Genomic DNA, 24,165 nt, shown 5'->3' with positions numbered 1-24,165 from the left:
AGATAAATTGTTTGTCATATCTTAATAATTATAATACCTATAATAAAATATTACAAAAAAATGGTAAAATTTTATATATGAATAAATTTTCTACATTTCTTTTATAGGCCTCCACAAATGATTCAAATATTGCATATATATTTAAATTTATGAATATCTAATAGTACTAATTAAAGCTAAAGTATTTTTTTATAATTGTATTTTAGTGTTAATTTAATAAAATTGATAGTAGTCTTTATGTACACAAAAATATATTAATATATTATTTTAGATTACAGAATATCGTGAATATATAACATAAGGATTCCAGAGAATGATATATATATATATTTAAACATATAGAACCTAATATAATGAATATAATAAACTATTACTAAATAAGTGTATTGTAACCCTGTATTATACAATTATTTATTTTAAGTATATTATTAGAATATTACTTATTAATTAATAAAAAAGTATGTTATATATGTTTATTACATATTAGGTTACATATTTAGTATTCTTTTAAAAAGTTATATATTATATAAAGTTCTATTCATAACAACATGTTTCTCTTTATATTAATAAAAAAGCAAATAAATTACTAAAGTATTTAATTATTCTTTTTTTCCTATGGTGCATTAAAAATGACAAAATTATTAAACAAATTAAAATATAATTACTTTTAATGAAAAACATAATCCTATATTTCTATAGTTATTAAATATTAAATTATATAATATAATCGCATGAATTATTTATAAAAAAATGGAAAAACATTAAAATATAATATAATATGTATATATTTAAAAGAATTCTTTTGTATTTTACTAAACTGAGCTTTAACATTTTAACTGGGGGAAGCAAGTTACTAATATTAAATAATATTATCATCTAATATATATATATATATATATAATACACATTTTAAAAGCACAAGTTATAAATTCAACATATCTTATGATTTCTTTGAAAAACATTATATATTAAGTAATAAAAAAAAAATATTTCATAAAATTTGGTGAATAAAAATGATAAAACTTAAATTATGAAACTTATTTTTTATTATTTATGCATTAACATTTTGCTATTATTATTTATTCACGTATTAGTATAACTCTCTTATAGGTGTTCTTATAAAATTAAAAAAATATATATATAATTTGAATATTTTTTATGTTACTCTATTTCATTGTTCTTATTCCCATAAACTTTTTATGTTTATATTTTCCTTTTATCTTTTCTTTTTCTTTTTTTCCTTTAAGTGTTAAATTGTTTAAAAATTTTCATTCATATATATCATTTCACTTCAATAAATTATCCTTCGAATACACTTGCATTTGTCCTTATCTATATATAGGATGTATCATCCTACTTTATATCAGGATGTTTCTGATAAGTCCTCATTTTTTATAGAATTTATATATGTATTATCTTCTCTTATCCAATCATTCAATTCATGTATAAAAGTGTGTCCCCCTTTACTCTCATAAATATCCTCATTTTTCCTGTATTCCAAAACGTTTCCTTTATCTTCATTTATGTCTTCTATAATTTCTGATTTTGCATATGAATTTTTTTCTATCTTGCATTCATATATAGAACTATCCAAATATGATTCATTATTTTCTATGTTCTCCTCTTTTCTGCATTCTTCTAATACCATCATAAGTACAAGTATGCACAGTTTTTGTAGTAATTTTTTTTTTATGTATTTATATAGTTCTTCATTATATTCTTTTTTCTTCAATTCTTCCAAATTTGTTATTGTCATATCCTTTTTAGTTTCGTAATTTACGCATTTATCTGTCATATTTTTTAGTCCTTCCGTCATTAACTTATGCCAATCCTTTTCTATATATTGTCCTATAACTATACCCTTCTTTGATATCCATTTTTTCCATGCATCTTTCTCTATTTCTGAAGATGGAACTTTTTTATATTTATTTGAAAGTTTTTTCTTTAATTTTTTACTTCTTTCTATGGAATCTCGTTCACTCTTCCATTCATTTTTCAAGCTATTAAACCAATATTCTTTTTTTAATTTTTCAGAGAGATTTTTATGTCTTTCTGCCCATTTATTCCATAGAATTTTTTTTTTATCAGTATCATTTCTACACTTATTATTTTCTATTATTATTTCATCATTTTTTAAATTATGATGGGAATTATATTTTTCTTGTCTAAACTCTTCTAAACATATTGCTAAAAATTCGCCTATATCGGATTCCCATACTTCATTTTTGTATTCTTCTAGTACTTCCATATGTACTTCAATAATAGTTTTTGACACATCCTTCTTTTTGTTTATTTTTTTTACATTTGTTTCTAAGTTTTGCTCATTTATTATTATTTTTCTTATGTTTTCTTCATTATTATATGTTGAGGGTTCTAAGTTATCATATGTTAAAAACATATTTTTTCTGCCAGGATATGAAGGTACTAATATTCGCAGTAGTTTCAAATGTTTTCGTTTAATATGTTTTTTTTTTTTTAAAAAAATCAATGGCATATGCTAAAATATAAGGAAGGAGCATTTATAAAATGGTGAATTGCAGTAATCAAAGTATATAATATTTTTACAAATTTAGTTTTATATTACTTTAATAAAAAGGGAAAATATAATAATAATAATAATGCTTATTAATATAGGTGATATATATTTATCAGAGATATTTCCAGCTGATTCTGTATCATGAGTTTAGATATATATGTTATATATTGTAATTATTTCAAAAAAAGAGAAATAAGTAGTATTAATGGTACCTGTAATTTTAGGGAGTTCAAGATGAAAAGGAGAAGGAGAGTCATTAATTAACGCTTTAAAAGGTATAGAAGAAATACTTTTATCAGTTCTTTCTGATGTTTCCTGATGCTGGAATGTTGTTTTTGCACCTTCAGATACAAAACCTTTATGATTTTGTGATTGTGGAACTTTTATAGGTTGTGCTTTCGTATTTTCATTAGATAGAGTTACAGGAGTTGGGTCACTGAAAGGCGATGCTTTTTCAACATGATGTTTCTGTTCCTTTGATGACATCAATTCGTTTGCTGTATCCATCTCTCCTGGAGACAGAGTTTCGACTGGAGGTGGTCTTTCTACTCGAGTTATCTGTTCGGACGAAGCTTTATATTTTGGTGGAGATTGCTCTTGTGATTCAGGTGAATTCTGTTCTGCCAACGAACTTTCGTCTTCTTTTTTTTCTGGAACTACAATATGTATAGTTGGAGCCGAGGACTTGGACTCAATAATTTTAGTAAATGTGCTAGAATTCTGTATATTGCATGTTTTTTTTAGAAGTTGGTATAATTTTTTTTTTCCTGTGCAATCTTTATGAAGAATTTCTCTCTTAGCACTAAAATGTCCTTTCCTTTCTATTATCCATTCATTATATTCCTTACATTTACTTATGCAATTATCATCATTATTACAATTGTATGTACTACTATTACCTACTCTAAAAGGATGTAGTTTATCAATATATTCTTTATTTTTTTCACAGAAATCCTCTGCATCATAAACTAATTGTAAAATTTCTTTTTCATCCTGATTTAAAATCATAAAACATCCGCCATGTTGAGATAGTCCTGTATAGTAGTGCTTGTACCAAGTCTTGAGTGCTCCTTTCCAAAGACGTTCATTAATATATGAATATGGAGGCTTACTAGTAATTAGATAATCAGCCAATTTCTTACATTTATCTCTAAATTCTTCTTTATTGTTGTTGATTTTTAAAGAAGAAATTTGAGATTTAATATTAGCTCCAATTATTTTAAATTGTCGATATGTACCGTATTCTAATGCTGTAGTACCATGAACACTCGAATTCTATATTCAAAAGAATTATTAGAAATTATTTAATCATCAATTTTGATTTTCATAGTATTATGCCTCTATCATATATAAATGATTCATGAATAAAGTTATTTATCTTAAAAAGTAATGAATATTACCGAAGTAAAACAATTTTCCATAATGATTGTACATTAATGCAATAGTGTTGTGTATAAATATCTGAAATATAAATAAAAATTTGTATCTTTTTACTTATAAATATTGTAATTTCAAATTAATATATCATGAAAAAATGAAATTATAAAATTATCATTTACATAAAGATTTATATATGTTCTATAAAATAATTGAATGAATTACTATTTATTTTATACACGTCATAATTTTTTTTACCTTAAATAAGTGTACTACAACTGGAGATATGACTTGATCATATTTTTTAATTAAATGAAAATTACGTATATATTTGTATTTGTAATTCTTATACTTTATATGAAAAAGAAATTAAATAACTAACATTAAAACATTACATAAATTTACGTCAATACATGTATTAAGGTTATTCTGTAAAAATTTCATTAATATACGTATTGGAATTTGTTCTTCTTCCCTTATTATAGACGAATATATATAAATGTTATTACTTTTATTAATGTAAATAATTCCTTTTATTCTTACGTTTTTCCTGGAATAAATAATCTATTAATAAAATCATTATTAGTGCTGATTTTATTGTTATTCCTTTTTTTTGAACTTATTTTTTTTGTTTAATTTGTATATAAGATATTATAATGCAGTAATTGTTTTTTTAAAATTTTTTAATATTTATTATGTTGTATGTACGAATGAGAATTAATTAAATATATATATAATACTAAATTGTTTCTATAATTGTAGAAAGTTCTTATCATTAAAATTTATTTGTGACACTTAGTATTATATTTATATATATTATCAAAAAATCTCTAATTTATGGTGTATACTAATCTGCTGAATAGATTTAGTATGGTATAATTTATTATACATATATTTTCTATTGTATTAGTCTATTATGCCTTTTAGATAAGAACCATTTCTACTGGACAAACATATAATTAATTAAAAGTATATTCAGGAGTATTAAATAATGAAAATAATATTGGCTACGTATCCAAAATATGAAAAAATATTTAAAGATAATTATAGAAAAATTATTTATATAATGTAGTTTAGAAAAATGTAAAATAAATTATAGAAGTAAAATAAAAAATAAAAACATAATAATTGAATGTATATGGAATAATATATTATATTCGATAAAACAAAAAATATTAAAGTTTTGTTAATATTTCTTTGCAATTTTTGATAGAAATATTCTAATAAGTAAATTAAAAATATATTATATTTTATTTTGTTTGTTTATCCATTTAACAAAAAGAAAATAACTTTTTTATAATAATAAATATTTATTTAGTATACAAAATGAAAAAGGTCATGTATTATTTATAATACATTTTAAGACGCGAATATTTAAATGAAATTGAATAACAATTTAAATTTATAAATAACAGCATAGGTTATTATAAATTATATATATTATTTCTTATATTAATATTATATATGCAAATTATATATATGAAATATTGAATAGTCTTAAAATTATAAAAAAACATATATCTTAACGATAAAATTTTGTATCTAATTGCTTCATACATAAAACAACGCCATTGTGGTTATGTTTAGTAGGCCATTTATATTAAAATGTTTTAATTTAATTTATTTATATAAAATTTACATTTTCGTTCTTCTGTTCTTTTTATTATAATCACTTATTACTTAATTTATTTTATTTTTAAACAAGTTACTTAATAATAACATACAGTTGATAATAAATAAAAATAACTTATCATGTTTTAAAGTATTATTTATTTATATATCTGTATTTAAATATATTATACATATGTAAATATAATATATATGATGAATTAATTAATATGATTTAATATGGGTTAACAAAATTCATAGTATGATATTCTGAAATATTTTGAAAGAATTTGAAAAAATCTGCGTAAAATTGTATTTAAAATATTTATAAAAAAAAATATTTGTTTTATTATTTTATAAATATGTTAAAATATAATTTTTTTCTTTGTTAATATATTTCTTTTTATATTTTTAATATATATTCACACTTTTTGTACAGTAACTTAATTTATATATATATATTTTTTTTTTATTTAAAAATAATACAAAAGTAATAAGAATTCATATGAATTAATAAAGTTTACTTCCTAATATTACGAACATACTATTTGCTTTTTTATATAAAATATAATATTTAATATAAAAATAAATATATTTTTATGTAGAACTTTAACATAATATACGCTAATAGAAATGTTATACGTATAAAAAGTATTACAGAATGAAACGAAAAAAAATATATTAGTGTAAATACATTTAGGATAATGAAGTTGAAATAACAATTTATACTTTTTTCTTATTTAATATGTAAAAAACAGAATATAAAAACTGTGGTATATATTATAATAAAAAGGCACCTATATATTTAAATTTACAGTTAATGTTATTCAATGTAGAGTTCATAATTATTAACATAATATTATATTTTAAGAAGTCTCAAAATAATAATATAAATGAAAAATAAAATAAAATAATTTTTTTTAAGCTAAGTATATCTTAATTTTACTGATATTTTATAAGTTATAAAGATAAATATATAGTGTATCATATTATAAAAGGAACTTATTTTCATAAGTTTTTTAACGAATAAAGCAATATTTTATATTTATGCAGATTATTGTAGTGTAAATTATATGATATCATTTTTATGCTTTAATCAGTATCATTTAATGTGGTTGGATTAAATAAGATTGTTCTATGCATAATTCATTCTTTATAAAATTCTATTGTTATAGTATGCATCCTTCAATAATTGAGATCCCTAATATATATTATTTCTTATAATTTAATAATCATAGTATAAAAACTATTATATATGTATTAATCCTAAATTAATATATAACATATTATTAATATTAAGAATTTTTATGTAATTTTCATTATTATTTTCTTTATTTATTGCATTTATTGATCACATTATATTTATTGAATTCTTGATTTGTACCTTTTGCTATATTTCTTTTATATATATTGTATGAATGGATTCATATATGAAACACCATGTATCCTAAATATGTTAATGTTAAACAATAATTTGGATATTGTTTATTCATTTAAACTTAATTATTTTTTATATTTATGTGTCTGCAGTACTCACAATTTTTCGTAAAATATTTTCTTTTAATTTCATTTATTTTTTTTTTTACGTTACAAAATTTTTTACATGGTTTTATGGGTGAAATTTTTATAGTAATATTAGAATAATACGAATGTACCATTGCATATGTAGTGTTATTATTAATAAAATATTATTCTATCCTTTTATTTTATTGTTCTTTTTAATATACAATTCAGCTAAATTGTTTAGGATACTTTTTTTTATGCATAAACACGTATATAATTTAACATTTATAAATTACAATCTTGTATGGTACATGTTATATAATACTTAATATCAGCTGAATAAGTTTTATCTTTTACAGAACTATTTATTTTTATTGGGAAATATTGTTCATATACATATTTTCATTTTTTCTTATTGAATCCTAAATCAAAGTACAAATGATATAAGCTATTATTAAATAAATTACATATTTACATATACAACATTATTAAAACTGTAATATTTTGGTGTAACTTATTACAGGGATAGTGTGGAACATTTGCACTTTGGAGTAAATTAATTTACAGTACTAGAAAAAATGAAACATGAAAAGTATTGCAAAAAATGTTAATGTAATTATTCAAAATAAAATGATAAATTTGTATACTGTAGAGCTTCAGATATTGATCATTCTGATGCCAGTAAATCAATGAATAAAAATTATTCTGGAAAAATATACCTTTGAGATTCAGTATCTTTATGTAGTTCATTAATATACTTTAAAAGCTGTACCCCTTCTCGATTAATCATATGATATTTACTAGGTAAATACTCATTATTAAAGTTTTCCAGTTGTGTACAAATATTATTACATTTACTGTAAAATATCTACTTATATGACTATTATACAATGAATTATATTTTTAAGCATATGTACGAAGACTACACATATAAATAAATTATGGGAACATATTATAAATAGTAAAGCACATAATTTATATGTTATATTATAAAAAGGGGTAAAAAATAAAACATGTCTTATTTGTAGAATAGCAAAATAATGGTTTGCTTCGTACATTATATATGAAACCATATAAAGAATATATTATTTTCGATAAAAATTAAATATGTGAATGAATAAATTATTTTTTGTAGACATAGTATTACATGGTTAGTATAAATATGAAAATTCTATAATGGAATTTTAGTATCTTCTCTTTACTAACGTGTGTTATTATTATGCATCATTAATATAATTTATCAAACATAAAAAGGATATGATGCGAGTTTAGATAAAGGTTATTGAGATATGTATATAAAGAAAAAATACCTTTATGCTATATATACGTAATAATGATAAAATATAATATTTTTCTAGGAAATTAAGCTTACTGTATATGACTTGTTATATTAGGAAAAATATAAATAATTTATACGAATATAGATTTATTTTCTAAAAAGTGTGCTTAAAAAAATATTAAGGAATAATGAATATCGATAAAATTGGAAAATTATATTTACAAATAACTGTCTTGGAGGATTTTATTATACAATGAGTTCTATTTTGTGATATATTTTATAAGTTATATGTATATTATTATGAATATTTAAAATGCTTTTGCTCATAATTTATATGCATAAATTAACTGTACATAAAAGTGTTAGATTATCAAATTTGAAAAAAAACATAAAAGAAACTCAATAAGAGTTTGTGTGTATTCCTTCAGCAGAATAACATATATATATATAAAAACAAAAAAATATATTAGTGTTAATTTATATTTTTTTTTTATGTTTTGTAATTTAAGTGTAGTATTTTAAATTTATAAAATTTTCATTATTTTTTAATCCTTTGAACTGTTTAATTTAAAGAAAATGATTTCTTAAAGTGAAAAATTATATATAGTTTTATATCGTATGATAGAAATATATTTCTTTGAATATGGTATATTCATAATTATGATACCCAGGATTACAATGCATAAAGTATATACATATTAAGGAATTATAAATTTTTTTTCTAAAATTATTTTCATCAATATATTATTTACTTATGTTTATCTTTTATTTATTATCTTTAGAATTTGTTGCTGATATTATTGACTTTCAAAAGAATAAATAACAATATAATATATTCTGTCAAAAATTATAAGAAATATTTTACTGAAAAATATATATTTTATTAAAATATATTTATTCTTATTATGTACATATTATATTGTGTATATTATTCTTATTTTTAAATATATTTCACTTGATATACTTCTGAACTGGGGAAAATATATAAAATGATTTTAAAAAAATTTTACTGCCTATCTCTATTTTTCTCTCCTTATATTTTATTTTATTTAAATTTCCTCTAAATATATATTTTTAATTATAGAAGAAGAAAAAGAAACTAATTCTATGACTATAAAAAAATTTCATTTAGAAATAATGATATATATTAAAACTGTTTAAAATATATTATTTTCAAACTTATGGTACAAAAAAATATAACTTCTTTTTTTCTGTTTTTTTTAATTATTTTTTAAATATATATATTTTTAATATATTATTTGGTATATTATTAATATATTTTTCTAAATACATCATATATAATAAGGGATTTAATTTATATAATTAATATAATGCATAATTTGTGGAAAATGCTTCCTTTTATAATTACTATAACTACTATTATATTGTTATGATAATAAAAAATTTTCAACAATAATAAACTTTTGTTCCAAAAAGTAGCGTTTTTAAAATTGGCATTATTAATAAAAAACTATTATTATATTTATAAATTAATCTCTTATTATACAGTATAATACATAATCTATATTCTATATTTCATATATTTTACATTTTACATATATTTAATAGTTTGAAATATTGAAAAATCATATATATATAATATATATATATTTTGGAAAAGAATTATATAAGAATAATTTAATTACGGTTTTATATCAAATTATATATTTTTTGTATATTTATGAATGAATAAAAATTATATTATTTTTATTAAAAATAATTTTTTATGAATATCATTAAGATAAAAATTATATAATAAATTTATAAAGTTTCTATTCTTCGTATCAGTTGTAAAAAACATTTAAATTATGTACATACAATAATATTTTTATAAATAAATAAAAAATTAATAAAATAAATATTTTATCCTTTATAATTAAAATAATATTATAGTATTGTTTGTTGTTCTTACTGAATATAGTATAATTTTAAAATTATATATCATAAAAACAAAATTTAGGTTAATCTTTTTTATTAAAATTGGTATATTTATACTTTTATCTTGGATATATAGTTTTTTCAATGAAGAGGTATAATTACATTATTTAAGGATATTTGTATTTTTTATTTATCTACTCATTTTTATAAATTATAATTTTTGTGTTTGAGATCAATTATACTTTTAATTAATAAATATATTTTTTTCTTATTAGAATACTTTTATTATATCAATGGGATACCTTACATACGATATAAAATTATATTTAAGAAATTTTCGATTATTAAAAGAACTTCAAGATAAAAATGTTTCACAAATTGTAGATTCACAACAAGAGATACATAATTATGAAAAGAATGATAAAGAAGTTGTAATTGAAAATGGATAGAGAAACAAAAAAACTATTTTACGATAAAGTTGAATTTCATTATATGAAGAATTCAATAAACAATATAAGGTACAAAAAAAGTTAGTATATGGAGGAAAAAAATTATCTCGCTTTGAAAGAAATTTTTTCAAGCAACTTGATTACATAGATTTTATTATAAAAAAAAAACATTCAATTAGCAATAGGGCATACCAAAAATTAATATGTAAAAAGTTTGGGTATAAAATGTTTTTACCTACTATGGTATTTACTTGGGAAGTATTAGCACATTTAGGAGGTTTTATTGGTGTTTTTTTTGGACAGTGTAAAAAACTATATAGGGATTATGAGTGTTGGGGAACTTAAAACAACTATGAACCATGATTATGCTATATCATTTCTTGTATTATTGGGTATATAAATTGTCATATTGATGATATGGTCTGCTTTTACTTATGTTAAATTTAGAAAACATAATAGAATGGTGAAGAGGAAATGTTAGAACACATAAATAAATATTTTTCTTTCTGTGGATTACGAATTAATATGCATATATAAATATAGTATACTTATATGCTTAATTACATGTTAATAAATGCTTAAATTATATAAATGTAAGTGTGAATAACTAGAATTTTTGATGAGGAAGAGTAAATAAATATTCTATTAGTATTTTTTTTGCTATGAAAGTTTTAGTATTTATAAATATGCATTTTAGAGTTTTTCTTCAATTTAATTAAATATTATGGATTGATATATATGTTTGTATATTTAATTATATACTTATGGAAAATACATATTTGAAGGTACGAATTAATATATAATTGCACAGTTCATATAATATTTTTGCAATATTTTGTATTTCATATAAAAAGTTTTTGTTTTATTTTTTTCTTTTGTACTAATCTTAAATGATTATTTATTGAAGTAATTTTAGAAAGAAATTTATTATAATTATAATAAAAATAAATACTTCTTCCTTTATATTTAATGAAACGAAGTGAAAGTATTTTTATATATTTATATAGATATATATATTTACTTGAAAAAAAATTAATGTATACACTATAAAAATATTTTATAGAATGTATCTTATAAATCGTATTTAATTTAAGAATATTTTTAACAGTCTTTTGTTTTTTTTTAATCATATAATTGTGAATTTATGATTATATAAGAGAAGAATAGCTTTTTTAATTGTGGATAATTTAAAATAGTTAATCACGGGAAAGTATGTTTTTATATTTAAAAAAAGTATTTATATCATTTATAATTTTATTATCCTTACTATTTATAGTGCTAATTAGAATTTGTATAAATTTTTTAAATATAAATTACATTGAAATTTTATAATTATATATATATTATATCATTCAATAATTGCATTAATAAAATAAATTTAACAAGACATTAATTTATATTATGTAATAAATTTTTCTTTTGTATTCTAATTATAAATTTCTAAGACAGAGTCAAATATCTGTTAAATTCTATATAATTTTAGAAGTTATTAAAAAATATATATAATTTTTACAATACTTTAACAATGCGTAAGTATTTGTTTATATGTTTGTAATACGTTTTATAGTTTTCTATAAATCTATTAAGTAATATGTTAATATCATATTGTAGATATATAAAAATACATATAGTTTATGTTGACCAATTATAATTCTTTCATAAATGTACACTATTTTTTTTTATAATATAAAAATAAAAAAAATATTAGTTTCGTTTATATATAATTTATAATAAAATCTAGAATTCAGGTTATTTCTAAAAAATGGTGATTATTTAATAGTGAAATTTTGATTGTAATAGTATTTTTATATAAGTTATTATATATTTTGTTAACTGTTAATCTGTTTCAAAAAATACGAGGATACAAAATTCTATATTTTTATTATTAATAATATGTGAACTTTGATTAAATTTACCTTTATAAAAATTACATAAATATCTATAAAAGAATATGTTCATCGCGAAAACATGTTTGTATTTTTATTCTTGAAGATATTAAGAAAATAAATCAATATATATATCTATTATAAAAAAAAAGAAAAAAAGTGCTTAAGAAAAATAAAAATTCCCAAGAATACTTGAGAATGTAAACAAATTAACACATTAAATCTAATGTATTAAATACAATATATATGTTATTTTATTTTACATTTATTGTAATACGAGTTATGAACTTCAACATTTGCCAGTTTTTATATGTAATCTTATTTTATAAGAAAATTTTTTTTTTTAAAGTATTAAAACATAACTTGATTAAATGATATAGACTTATACATGATAATATACTTTTCATATTATTAATACAATAAATATATACAAATAATATAATGGAATGGATATATGTTTATGTCAATGTTTGAGAGTTGGTTAAGTTATTCAAACTTTTTTAACTATAAATGATTAATTAATTTTTTTTTTATCAATATAATATTTTTTCATACAATGAATTATAGTTATTAAGCCCTGTGTTAAAAAATACAAAAAGCAAAAATAAAATAATATAAAATAATTTTCTTGTTGTTAGAATTTTTTATGTTATATAAAATATTAATTGTTTAAATATAAATTTTAAAATATTTTTTGAAAATATAGTTATTATGAATTCTTTCCGTATTTTTCTGTTAGAACAATTATTGAATCTACAATATATCTAAATCTATTTTCATCATTCTTTTATGCATTTTTAATTTTTACGCTTTGTTTTACTTTTGCTTGTAATTTTATATGGCTATATATAATTTTGGAATTATTGAATTTTATAGAATGTTTTTATCATAAATTTATTTTTATTTTAATTGTTTTTTTTTTTTATTTTATATTAATATTTTATAAACATATCTGATATTTAGCTTTTAGATATAAGAACAAATATGAAATTTGTGAGTTTTAAAAGTTATTAAATAATAATAAATTTTATTTGAACTTAGATAAAAATGATAACATTGTAAAAATATTATAAACGTTATGAAGCTTATTATTATAGTTTTTTTAAATATATGTTATCTTATAGATTCTTTTAAAACGACAAATTTTATTAATATATAATAATTTATAAAAGAATATATTTTTTTTTTTTATAGATACTTGTGTATATTTTATATAATTAAAAATATTTTTGATAATTTCACTTTTTTTTTAATATTTTTTCTGTCGTATTTGTTAGTAAGGTTTTACCTTAAAACGAAACTCTTTAAAAAACATAAAAAATAGAAATTATTCATGGAAAGAATGTAAAAGTGCAATATTAATTTCTGAGTATATTTGTGTATACATTTTCTACATGTTATGCATTTAAATATAAAGGAATTTTTTGTTAGTGTTTATAAAATTTTTGATTTATTATAATCTAATTTTTTGCTATTACATATAATTTTTTTTTTTTAAATTATTAAAAAATTTTATTAACTCTTTTACCATTAAATAATTAGTTTTCATATTTTTAATATTAATCATTTATTTTTATTTAAATTATTGCATAATATTTTCTCTTTACATTTCTTATATTAGCTCTATATAGATATTATGCTAAATAAATTTAAAAGTATATTTATATTTTTAAAGTTTATTATTAGCTATATCTTTATATATTCAATATATACATTATAAAATAAAAGATATCAAACAAAAATTATAATAAAAAGTGTTACTTTTATAATTTATATTATTTAGAATATTGTTTACGTTTTCATTAGACAATATATTATAGTGTTAGAAATGTATACAATGAAACAAAATAATAACTCTCTTATTTTTATTGAATTCCTAACATTTACCATTTTAATTTGTATATGGAATTATTTCTATAATATGGTATTATAATAATATTTAATATTTTTTTTTTTTTTCCATGTTTTAGGTTTAAAAATAAGTTTTTCATAGTATGGATATTTATATAATTGTAAATAATTTTTTTACTTTTTTTTTTATAATACACCTCGTAAATTGTTAATAAATAAATATAATTTACATGGATGTTTAGATATAACAAAAAATACACTACTAGCACAGAACATAGGGAACTTAAAATCGATTGAATATATACCAGATAACGGGTGGAATACTACATTGGTATGTAAAAAAAAAGGCATAACTAAAAATAACAAAAACAATAAATGGGAAAGAAAAAATTTTAAAGAAAGCTTATTGAATATGGAGAAAGAGGATAATTTATATAAACAAAAGAGTTCTGCTTTACTTAATAGAACAGATATATTTTTTTAAAAAAAAATAATTAATTTATTAGATTCTAAAGATAAAATTAAAAATAACCTCAAAGTTAATAAAACGAAAGCAAACATAATGATACACGGAAAGTTGGCATTAGTAGTTACTTCATCCTTTTTAGTTTTATTTATAGGAATTGTACTAATTCTATTATCACATTATTTATTTTTCAATTTTTTTGGCTCATTGGGAACAGAAGTATATTTCATATATATAAAAATGTATTTATTTTTGTTTGTACTCTTTCCTGTTGCAGTTGTATTAGTTATTCTAAATATTTTGAAAATAATTGAAAAATATTAATCAATAAAAGCTAATAATTCTAAAATTTAATATAATTCTATTATTTTATTGGTAGAAAAATTATTTAATATAGATAAGACAATGTGTAGTATTCTCAAATATATTACTTATATATTAAAAATGTAAATATAGTCACTTAATTTTTATAATACCCCCTCCTATATATAATATTTTTGATATATTATATAAACATGAGTTGTTCTTCCTTGTTGAATTTTGCTGTTTTACGTTGAAATTTGTATTTAAAAAATTGTTTTAATATAATTTATTATTATTAAATAATATATATATGTGAATTTAAGAATATTTTTTACGTGAAGTATATGAATACACCATAAATTTAATATGATTATTGAAGTTTGTATTATTTGGTTAAATTAGTGGGAAAATTCATATTTTGAACTTTAAAAATTTCACTTAATTTCTTATCATTTCTGTTGCGCTTTTTTAGTTTAAAATTATTAATTTATGAGATAACTAAAGGAAAATATTTTTTTTGTTTTTATTCATTTGTAAATGTCTTTTTTTGTATATAATAAAAGAAAAAGAGCGTTTTTTTATTTTTGTTACAAGCAAATTTAATTAATATTTATTACAAATTGAATCATAATAAATGCATTATAATAAATATTTACTAAAAGAACCTTTTTGATATATGTTTAAAATTTTGAATGTTTTATAAATGAAATTAAATATATGTAAAGGTGCAATTACTAATAAAAGAGGCAAAAAGAAATAAAATTTTTTTGCGTAACCATATAAATATCTGTAAGTAATTACATTTATTTTTGCTATGTTATAAATATATTAAGGAGAAATAAATCTTCAAAAATAAGGAATTAAAAAAAGAATTTGAAACTAAAAATTTGTTACATATTTATAAAGTTAAATTTTTTTCTTTGTATTTAAATGCAAAAAAAAATACTGAAAATTAACAAATATGAACAATTCTACTTATTTATTAAATATCATAATTAATATATTTATACAACATATTTTCTTATGTTCTCATGCATGAAATTTATTCGTGTTATATAGTTAATAATCGATAGTTTTATTTACATAATGATGGTATTAGCACGTTGAGAAATAAACAAAAAATGAGTATGATAGAAAATTTTATTATTATAAAATAGAAAAGTTTTAACTGTGAAATTCTAAAAAATTGAAAATGCATATGTTATGCTTTAGTGAAACTTGAATAGAAATTGTATTCACCTTTTGTAAAATACATTTATATAATAATAGACGAACATATTGCTGATTAATGTAATATAATAAAATTAAAATTTTACGCATTTATTGAATATTTAAATATAAAAATAAGAAAAAAATAATAAAAATATCTCATAAAAAATTTTACATTAAATTTTATTTTATTTTCCTTAATTTAATGATGCCCATAAATTGTATCATCCTTATAAGATATATTATTAAAATAAATTTTATATATTAATTATCCATTTCTGAGTAGACAAATATTCGTTTATATATAAAGAAGGGGTAGTTTTTGTAATCATAATATAAGTTACAACAAAAAGTTTTTCATTAGTCCAATGTACTTAGTAAACATTTTGATGTTTATTTAATTTACAGAGTACCCATAAGAAATTTAAAGCACAATTTAAAGAGTATTTAATTAAAAAAAAATGGAGTACTAATTATAATTTCTATATACAAATTAAAAAGATAACATCAGTGAAATAAGCATAGATACCCTATTTATTTTGACATTGATTTCTTTATATTTGTTCATTATGTTTTTTATTATAAAAATAATATTACTAATAATTTTTCTTTTATGCTAATTCAAACAGAAGTGCATTGAACATAACCTTTTTTTTCTTTTTAATTTATTATTTTTTAGTGTATGATTAGTTATATTATTTATGATAAAATGAAAAAAGGAAAAAAAATAGAAAATTACATTATCTAGTTTAAATAATACTAGTTAATAAATAATAACAATTTGTTTACCTAACTAATAAATATTAATTAATAATAGATACTTATATTTAAAAATTAAATAAAATAAGACGTACATATAGTTCAATGAAAAATATAATGTAATGTAATTTATTTAATTGTCATTTGTCATATATCTTAAACTTGGAAATGTATTTGTTTTTCACGAATATACTTAACGAAAAATGTAAGTCGATAGAAAGCATAATTTTAGATAAAATATGAAACTTAAATAATTTAAACTAACAATTAAAATATAAATAATATACTTTTATTATTAGGTGTACATATTTATGATAAGTTAATCTTTTAAGATTAAATATGAATAAATAAAAAATTCAAATATTATATAATTATATTAGGGTATAAGTTTTTTTAATATTAGATATATAAAATTTTACGAACTTTATATTATTGTAATAAATATAAAAATATATAAGATTAATTTTTCACAGTGAATATTTTTTTCATATTTATTACTAGCTTTGGATTTATTTATTACGTTATATTATCCACCATTATTTACAAAAGTATCCATCTGCATGATTCGAATGAGAAATCAACGAAACTTTTAGTAGCCTGATTTGATGGCAAGCAGTACAGTAACAGTGCAATAACAATACCTAATATAATTAGAGTAAACAATACTAATAATCTTTTTTTAAGAAATTGTTTGTTTGACTTAACTAAAGAATATACTTGCCGTTTTTTTCTTAAATATAAAAGATCCTTATCTATATCATGATGCTTTAAGGAATGATGTTTATTACATGAACTGTTTTGAAATAAATTTGATTCATTTTCTGAGTCTACCTTCTTTAAAAATATATGTGATTTTTTGTGTTTTTCAACAATATCATAATGTTTTAGGTTATGTTTTTTTTTTAAATTTTGTTTAATATTGGATGAATCGTATTCTTTGTGAAATGTTGTGTATTGCATCAAATCATTAAATTCTTGTTCAGAAATATCACGTTGCATTAAATTAGTAAATATTTTTTTAAATTCTTCATCATGTTCTAATGAATTTGGTCTTTCTATAAAGGAATCATCGCTTTTGTATAGTGAATCATTTATACTTTTTTTTTTTTTTTCGCTCTTCTTTTACTTTTGTTTCACTACTTAGTAATCTTGTAAATTGTACGTTGAATGTATTATTTCGGTTGTATCTTTTGTTCCATGATTTACGATAAATAGATAACTAAAAATAAAGATGAATATCCATTCGTTGAAAAGAGTATATTTATATATTATTTCAATAAAAATTTTATTTAATATAAAAAAATAAAATAGCAAATAAGAAAAAAGACAATTTATATGCAATTACTATGGTACCTCATCGAAATATTTATAAGTCCATATTAAAATGGAAGAAATAATAGCTTTAGTAAAAAAGGCAAGCATATTTCTATTTTGTAATATAATGAATTTTTTAAATGTTCACAAAACTTTTGCAATAATTAAGGTATTAGATATATACAATATTTTTTTTAATATTCAGTAAATGTTTGATTTATAATTTATTTTATTTGTTTTTTATTATATCAATATAAATAACATTATATTTTTTTTTAAATAAGTATAATTGTAGTATATACTGAAAAACAAATAATAAAAGCTTTATTTAAAATAGTTATTAGGTAATATTATTGAAATAAAATTAATAACGTAGAATTTATTTAATTTTAAGAATATAAAATTGCATAAAAATTATAATTTAACGACATATAAATTTTTTCTAAAAATAACAATTATATGTACTATATATAGATAAAATATTTCATTAAGGATATAACAGAGAATAAAATTCTAGAAGTAAAATTTGTATTAGTATTTATTCAAAAAATAGATTTAGAACAATTTTGTTTAAATCTGTTGTTAGATGATGAATAATAAATGTTTCTCTAGAGATTATAAGCTAATTATTCTGTGATATTTTTTAAAAATATTTTTGATAAATATATTAATGAACAATAAAGACTATCATATATAAACTTAACAAGTTTGCTATATATTACTTATGTTTATATACATATAATATTATTTTTAAGTACAACTAAATATTAACTAATAAAAACTAGGTTTACGAAATATAATTATATAAGATATATGTAGTCTTACTATATATAGTTAGAAATATTTGAAATTTTTACTTTTTATAAGAATATAACAATATGCCACATTTAATTTTTAAAATGTATGAATATTCAAATATAAGTCGACAATTCTAATAATATAGTGCTAAAAAGATTATTAAATTCATAAGATATTTTCTCTTATTATATTTTGTTTTTTGAGCATTAGAATAATACACTTAGGATGCGATATAGTAAAAACAAAAACAAATAAATAAAACAAAATCCTTCTATAATATACATTTTTTTTTACGATATTTTGCTCGTATTATTTTTGTATATAATTTTTTTTTTTCTGGCTTTTGTAATATTAGATCAGTACTTATATATTAAGTTTTTTTTTCTATTTAATAAGTTTATTTGATATTTATTAAATAACTTTGTATTTTATAATTCAATGAGAAGATCCTAAGAAAGAAAAATTTCATGAAATCAACACAATTATTCTTTAAATTTATGTGAACAAAATTTTCATAGAATTAATTATATTTGATAAAATTAATGTGCGAAGAATAAAAAAACAGAGAGTTTTATATTGTGTTTTTATGAAATATTTTATTTGTTTACAAATTCATGTATATGTGTGCAATTCTTTGTTTTTATTGTTTATGTACTTTTTAATTTTAATGTTTTTTTTAATACATTATGAAAATCACAGCTTGATGCTTAATATTAAACAATATATTTATTTAAACGTTATACAAAATTAATAACATTTCATGTGATTTATTGACGTTTTTTCTATAGTATGAAGCATATATTATATATTTATTTATATATTTATTAAAAATATAACATATAATATTAAAATAGATATGTACAATAAGTAAATTTTTAATATAATATAAACTAATAAAAATATTACAACAATAAAAAGTAACGCAAAGCAAAAAAACCAAATATATATAATTAAGTGTAATTGTATTAAAGAGAATATAATTGTTTAAATAGCAAATTATATATTTTTTTGTTTTTATTTTATATATATATATTCTGAAAATAAGAAATGTGGAATATATTTTTAAAAAAAGGAATTTACATATTTATATTTGTAGTTCAAATTATTTCAAAATAAAATTCATAATTACTTATATATTATAATAAGGAATACGTCCTTATAGAATAAAATATATTCAAAATAAAATAAAAAAAATTATTTTATTGACAAGCATATTCTTATTTTATATACATACTTTTAGTTATACAGATAAATATAGAGTTTCATCATAGCATAAAATAAATTAGTTTTATGCTTGGATGCAGTTAACATGAAATAAATTATATTCATGTATATTATAATAATGTAAAAAAGGTCATTTTATTGTTATAATTAATTAATATCTTTTAATCTTATTGGATTACATAATTTCGTCATATATATAATATGTTTAATATCAAATTCTACAACTCTAACACAGATATTTTAAAAAATATGATTTCTTATTTAGTGACATAACTGTATAAGTAGTTAACATACTATAAAAATTATTATATTTTTATTAATGCTACCTTAATTTATAACATATTTTTAATATAACAAATTATTAGGTAACACAAAAATTTTTTATTTTTCACCTTACATAGAAATAGTATACACATATTTATTTATTTAATTGTCTTTAGATATATTATACGGATGAGTTTTCCAAAATAAATATCATATATCCTAACTATGTTAATCTTGAGTAATAACGTTAATATTATTAATTAATATTTACTTTTTTTAAAGTCTTATATCTTTACTTTTATTGGTATACAAAATTTCCGCAAAAGAATAATTATTTTAATTCAGGGTGTTTTTGTTACTTCACTAAAATAGATAACACGAATCTTTATATGTGAACTTTTCATAGTTTTTTTAAAGACATATTCAGGAGTATCTTAATATTTTTGCAATATTATTATTATAAAAATTTATTCTGTAATTCTTGTTTTTCTGTATTTTTTAAAAATACAGATCATTTAATATATACGGTTATTATTTTATATTTACATTGATTATTACAATTGAAGAGTTATAATTTAAAATTATTTGAAGATCAATGATTTATACAGTATATCTTTCCACTTATATATATCTGATAATTTTGTTTGTCAAGTTATTTGAAAATTTTTATATTTTTTACTTCTGAAAACGACATCATTTTTCAATTGAAGTAAAATGGTACAAAAGATTGACATTCTTAAAAATACAGCATCAATATAGAAGTAATTCATTGTCATAGTTAATTAAAGGGATTATAGAAGAGAGTTATCATTTATAGTTGGAATAACTTAAAGTTTGGGAAAAAGAAAAAATATGAAAAATAACATAATATACGTTTATGTAATTATAGGCAATATTTAGATAAATTAATTCTATTCATCATGTGTCTGTTCTTATTCTCCTGTGTATTAATGCTCGACTGAAAATTTTTACAGGATATGGTTTTCATTGATATTAAAGAGCTTCATTCCTTTATGTGACAAATTTTAAGAAGACTCCACTTTAGAACTTAATTTTATAATTTTTACGAGTACAGTATTTACATTATAAATTTTTCTATTTAGTAAAAATATTATTAGTATTTTGTATAATACCCCTATTTATAAATTATTATATAATACGTTGACATTTTTAGCATGTATGGAAAGACTATATGTATTGATTGAAGTATGAATATTTTTTAGAAGCTTTAAACAAACAAATTATATTAAAAATATGAAACAGATACAATTTGTAAGCAATTTCTCTTAAAGAACTAAAAAATACAGACATACATATATACATCATTGCTATGATCTTTTGAGAGGTATGGTATATTCTAATAAAATTGAATTTTTAAATGAACATTTTATTTTATAATGGTATTCTATTATATAACTAGTATAAATATGATAATAATAATTTGAAATTTTATATTATTTAATATTTAACTGGTTTTGTGTGTGTGTATTAAAAATTAAAAATATCGTAGCACTTAATATATATAATGTATATTAAGGTATACATATATATAATAATACAATTCACTTGTACATATACTTAACAAGAAGTAAATTTAATGTTCTACAAAGAAATTAAGTCATTAGAATATGATTCCTTAATTAAAAAAAGGAAAAAACATAAACAAATTATTTAAGGGTAGTTATATGGATAAAAAGTAAATAGAACACAAAAATATTTATAAATGAAAAGTGCTTCTAAAATTGAAATTATTCATCTATACATAAATTGTTGGAATAATTTTATTTTATAGTTCACTTGTTCTTTATAGTTATTTTATAATTTATATTTTTTTTTTTTTTTGTAAATATTAAAAATATATTATTGTTTATTTTATATAGTAATATTAAATGTCGTAAAAAACTAATACCAAATTCTGAGAAATTGTAGGAGAATATAAACAAGATTCTTAATAAATATTTAAGAACTATAATGTGTATACTTTAGAATAATAAAAATGTAATAATGTTAATTTTGTTAATTTCTAAATATATTTAAAAAATTTAACTGTTTTTTCTCTTGTTTAATTTTTTTATTATGTTCTTAGAAGTTAATGTTTTTTAAGAACAATATTATAATTTTATATTTTAAATTATTTTAATAATTTTCTTTGTACATGGTGATTTTAGAGTTATCGTTTTCTTAGAAATATAACATAAGAGAAAAATGTTTACGTTATGTATTTTTTCCCTTAATTGTTTTAATTGAAATAATATTTCGATATTTTTGTTGATTCATTATGCTGAATCTACAAAGTACGTTTACAACTCCATGTATAGATAAAATAATAAATAATACATTTGCTCTGATATTAGATTGAAAGAAAAAATACTATATCGTATATTTAACTACACTGTTTTTTTCTTTATTTGATATATAGATATCTTATCCTATATATTATATGTAAATTTTTTTCATTTGTTATTATTTTAAATTAATGAAACTTTGTGCATTATTTCTACGAGTATTTTTCCTTTAATCTCTTCTTTTTATTTATTTTTTTATTTTTTACTATATTAATATTTTTACTAATTATATATAATTAATTATAAAAAAATTAAATTATAAAATGAAGGAATATAAATATATGTCATATATTAATAATTGTCTTGTTTGAACTTCAATAAAAATTATAATTTTCAAAAATTAATGTATAAAAATAAAAAATCATAATATATGTGCCATTAAAATATATATATTTTTTTATATTAGTTAGAATTATATTAATCCTACCTTCTAAATACATTACAGTGCATAACGCTTAAAATTACATTAATAGGAAACAAAAAATGTGTTAAGATAAATATATCACAGAATGTTGTGCTAAATATCCTTTTTCACTTATTAATATTATCATTATCATGTTGTAATAATTAATATTGTTTAATAATAATTTCTTCTAGAACTTTATTTTAATAAAATTAAAATAATAAATAGGATAATGCTGTAAAATTAAATTTTATTATCTAAACGTAGAGAACTATGTATTATCTACATTCTATACTCTATACGTTTCATATTATATATAAACTCACTATTTGGAAATATTGAAATAATGTATGTAATTTTTGTTTTTCATTCTTAATAAGATTATTAAAAAAATAATTTAATTAGTGTAGTATATTAAAATCTATATTTATAATATTTTTTTACTAGTTCAAATTATTTTATTTTAAAGAAATTTTTTATTTCTAACAATTTTTAAGATAAAATTATATAATGCATTATTAATATTTCTTTTCTTAGTCATTGATATAAAACATATTATAGATATATAATTTTTATTATGTTTCTATTAAAAAAAAACAATAGTACAAAAACATTTTATAGGTAAATATAGCATCCTTTATTATAAAAAATATATTATGTTATCAATAATTTTATCGTTACAGTATATATTAGAATAATAAAATTTTTATATC

General features: G+C 18.4%; 2 protein-coding genes and 2 pseudogenes across 2 annotated transcripts, besides 2 other annotated features; 2 read left to right on the top strand and 2 right to left on the bottom strand.

Moving 5' to 3' along the window:
• Positions 1-1,363: 1,363 nt before the first annotated feature.
• On the bottom strand, positions 1,364-3,957 carry PmUG01_07011700 (STP1 protein; the record flags this gene model as incomplete). The annotated part of the gene is made up of 4 exons (XM_029003852.1): positions 1,364-2,497; positions 2,585-2,670; positions 2,749-3,811; positions 3,937-3,957. 4 exons carry the CDS (start codon positions 3,955-3,957, stop codon positions 1,364-1,366), a joined length of 2,304 nt encoding a protein of 767 aa, XP_028860600.1.
• A 6,499-nt stretch (positions 3,958-10,456) lies between these two features.
• Positions 10,457-11,111, top strand: PmUG01_07011600 (annotated as a pseudogene).
• Positions 10,457-11,111: a sequence feature (Plasmodium exported protein, unknown function, pseudogene).
• Positions 11,112-14,353: 3,242 nt separating this feature from the next.
• PmUG01_07011550 lies at positions 14,354-15,157 on the top strand (annotated as a pseudogene).
• Positions 14,354-15,157: a sequence feature (Plasmodium exported protein, unknown function, pseudogene).
• A 2,487-nt stretch (positions 15,158-17,644) lies between these two features.
• On the bottom strand, positions 17,645-18,526 carry PmUG01_07011500 (Plasmodium exported protein, unknown function; the record flags this gene model as incomplete). The annotated part of the gene is given in 3 exon segments (XM_029003851.1): positions 17,645-18,204; positions 18,218-18,323; positions 18,458-18,526. The coding sequence occupies 3 exon segments, from the start codon at positions 18,524-18,526 to the stop codon at positions 17,645-17,647; spliced, it is 735 nt and encodes a 244-aa protein (XP_028860599.1).
• Between the last annotated feature and the right edge of the window lie 5,639 nt (positions 18,527-24,165).

This window comes from Plasmodium malariae (genome assembly GCF_900090045.1).
Source record: "Plasmodium malariae genome assembly, chromosome: 7".
NCBI lineage: Eukaryota > Apicomplexa > Aconoidasida > Haemosporida > Plasmodiidae > Plasmodium > Plasmodium malariae.
This window is presented reverse-complemented; position numbering and strand designations above follow the sequence as displayed.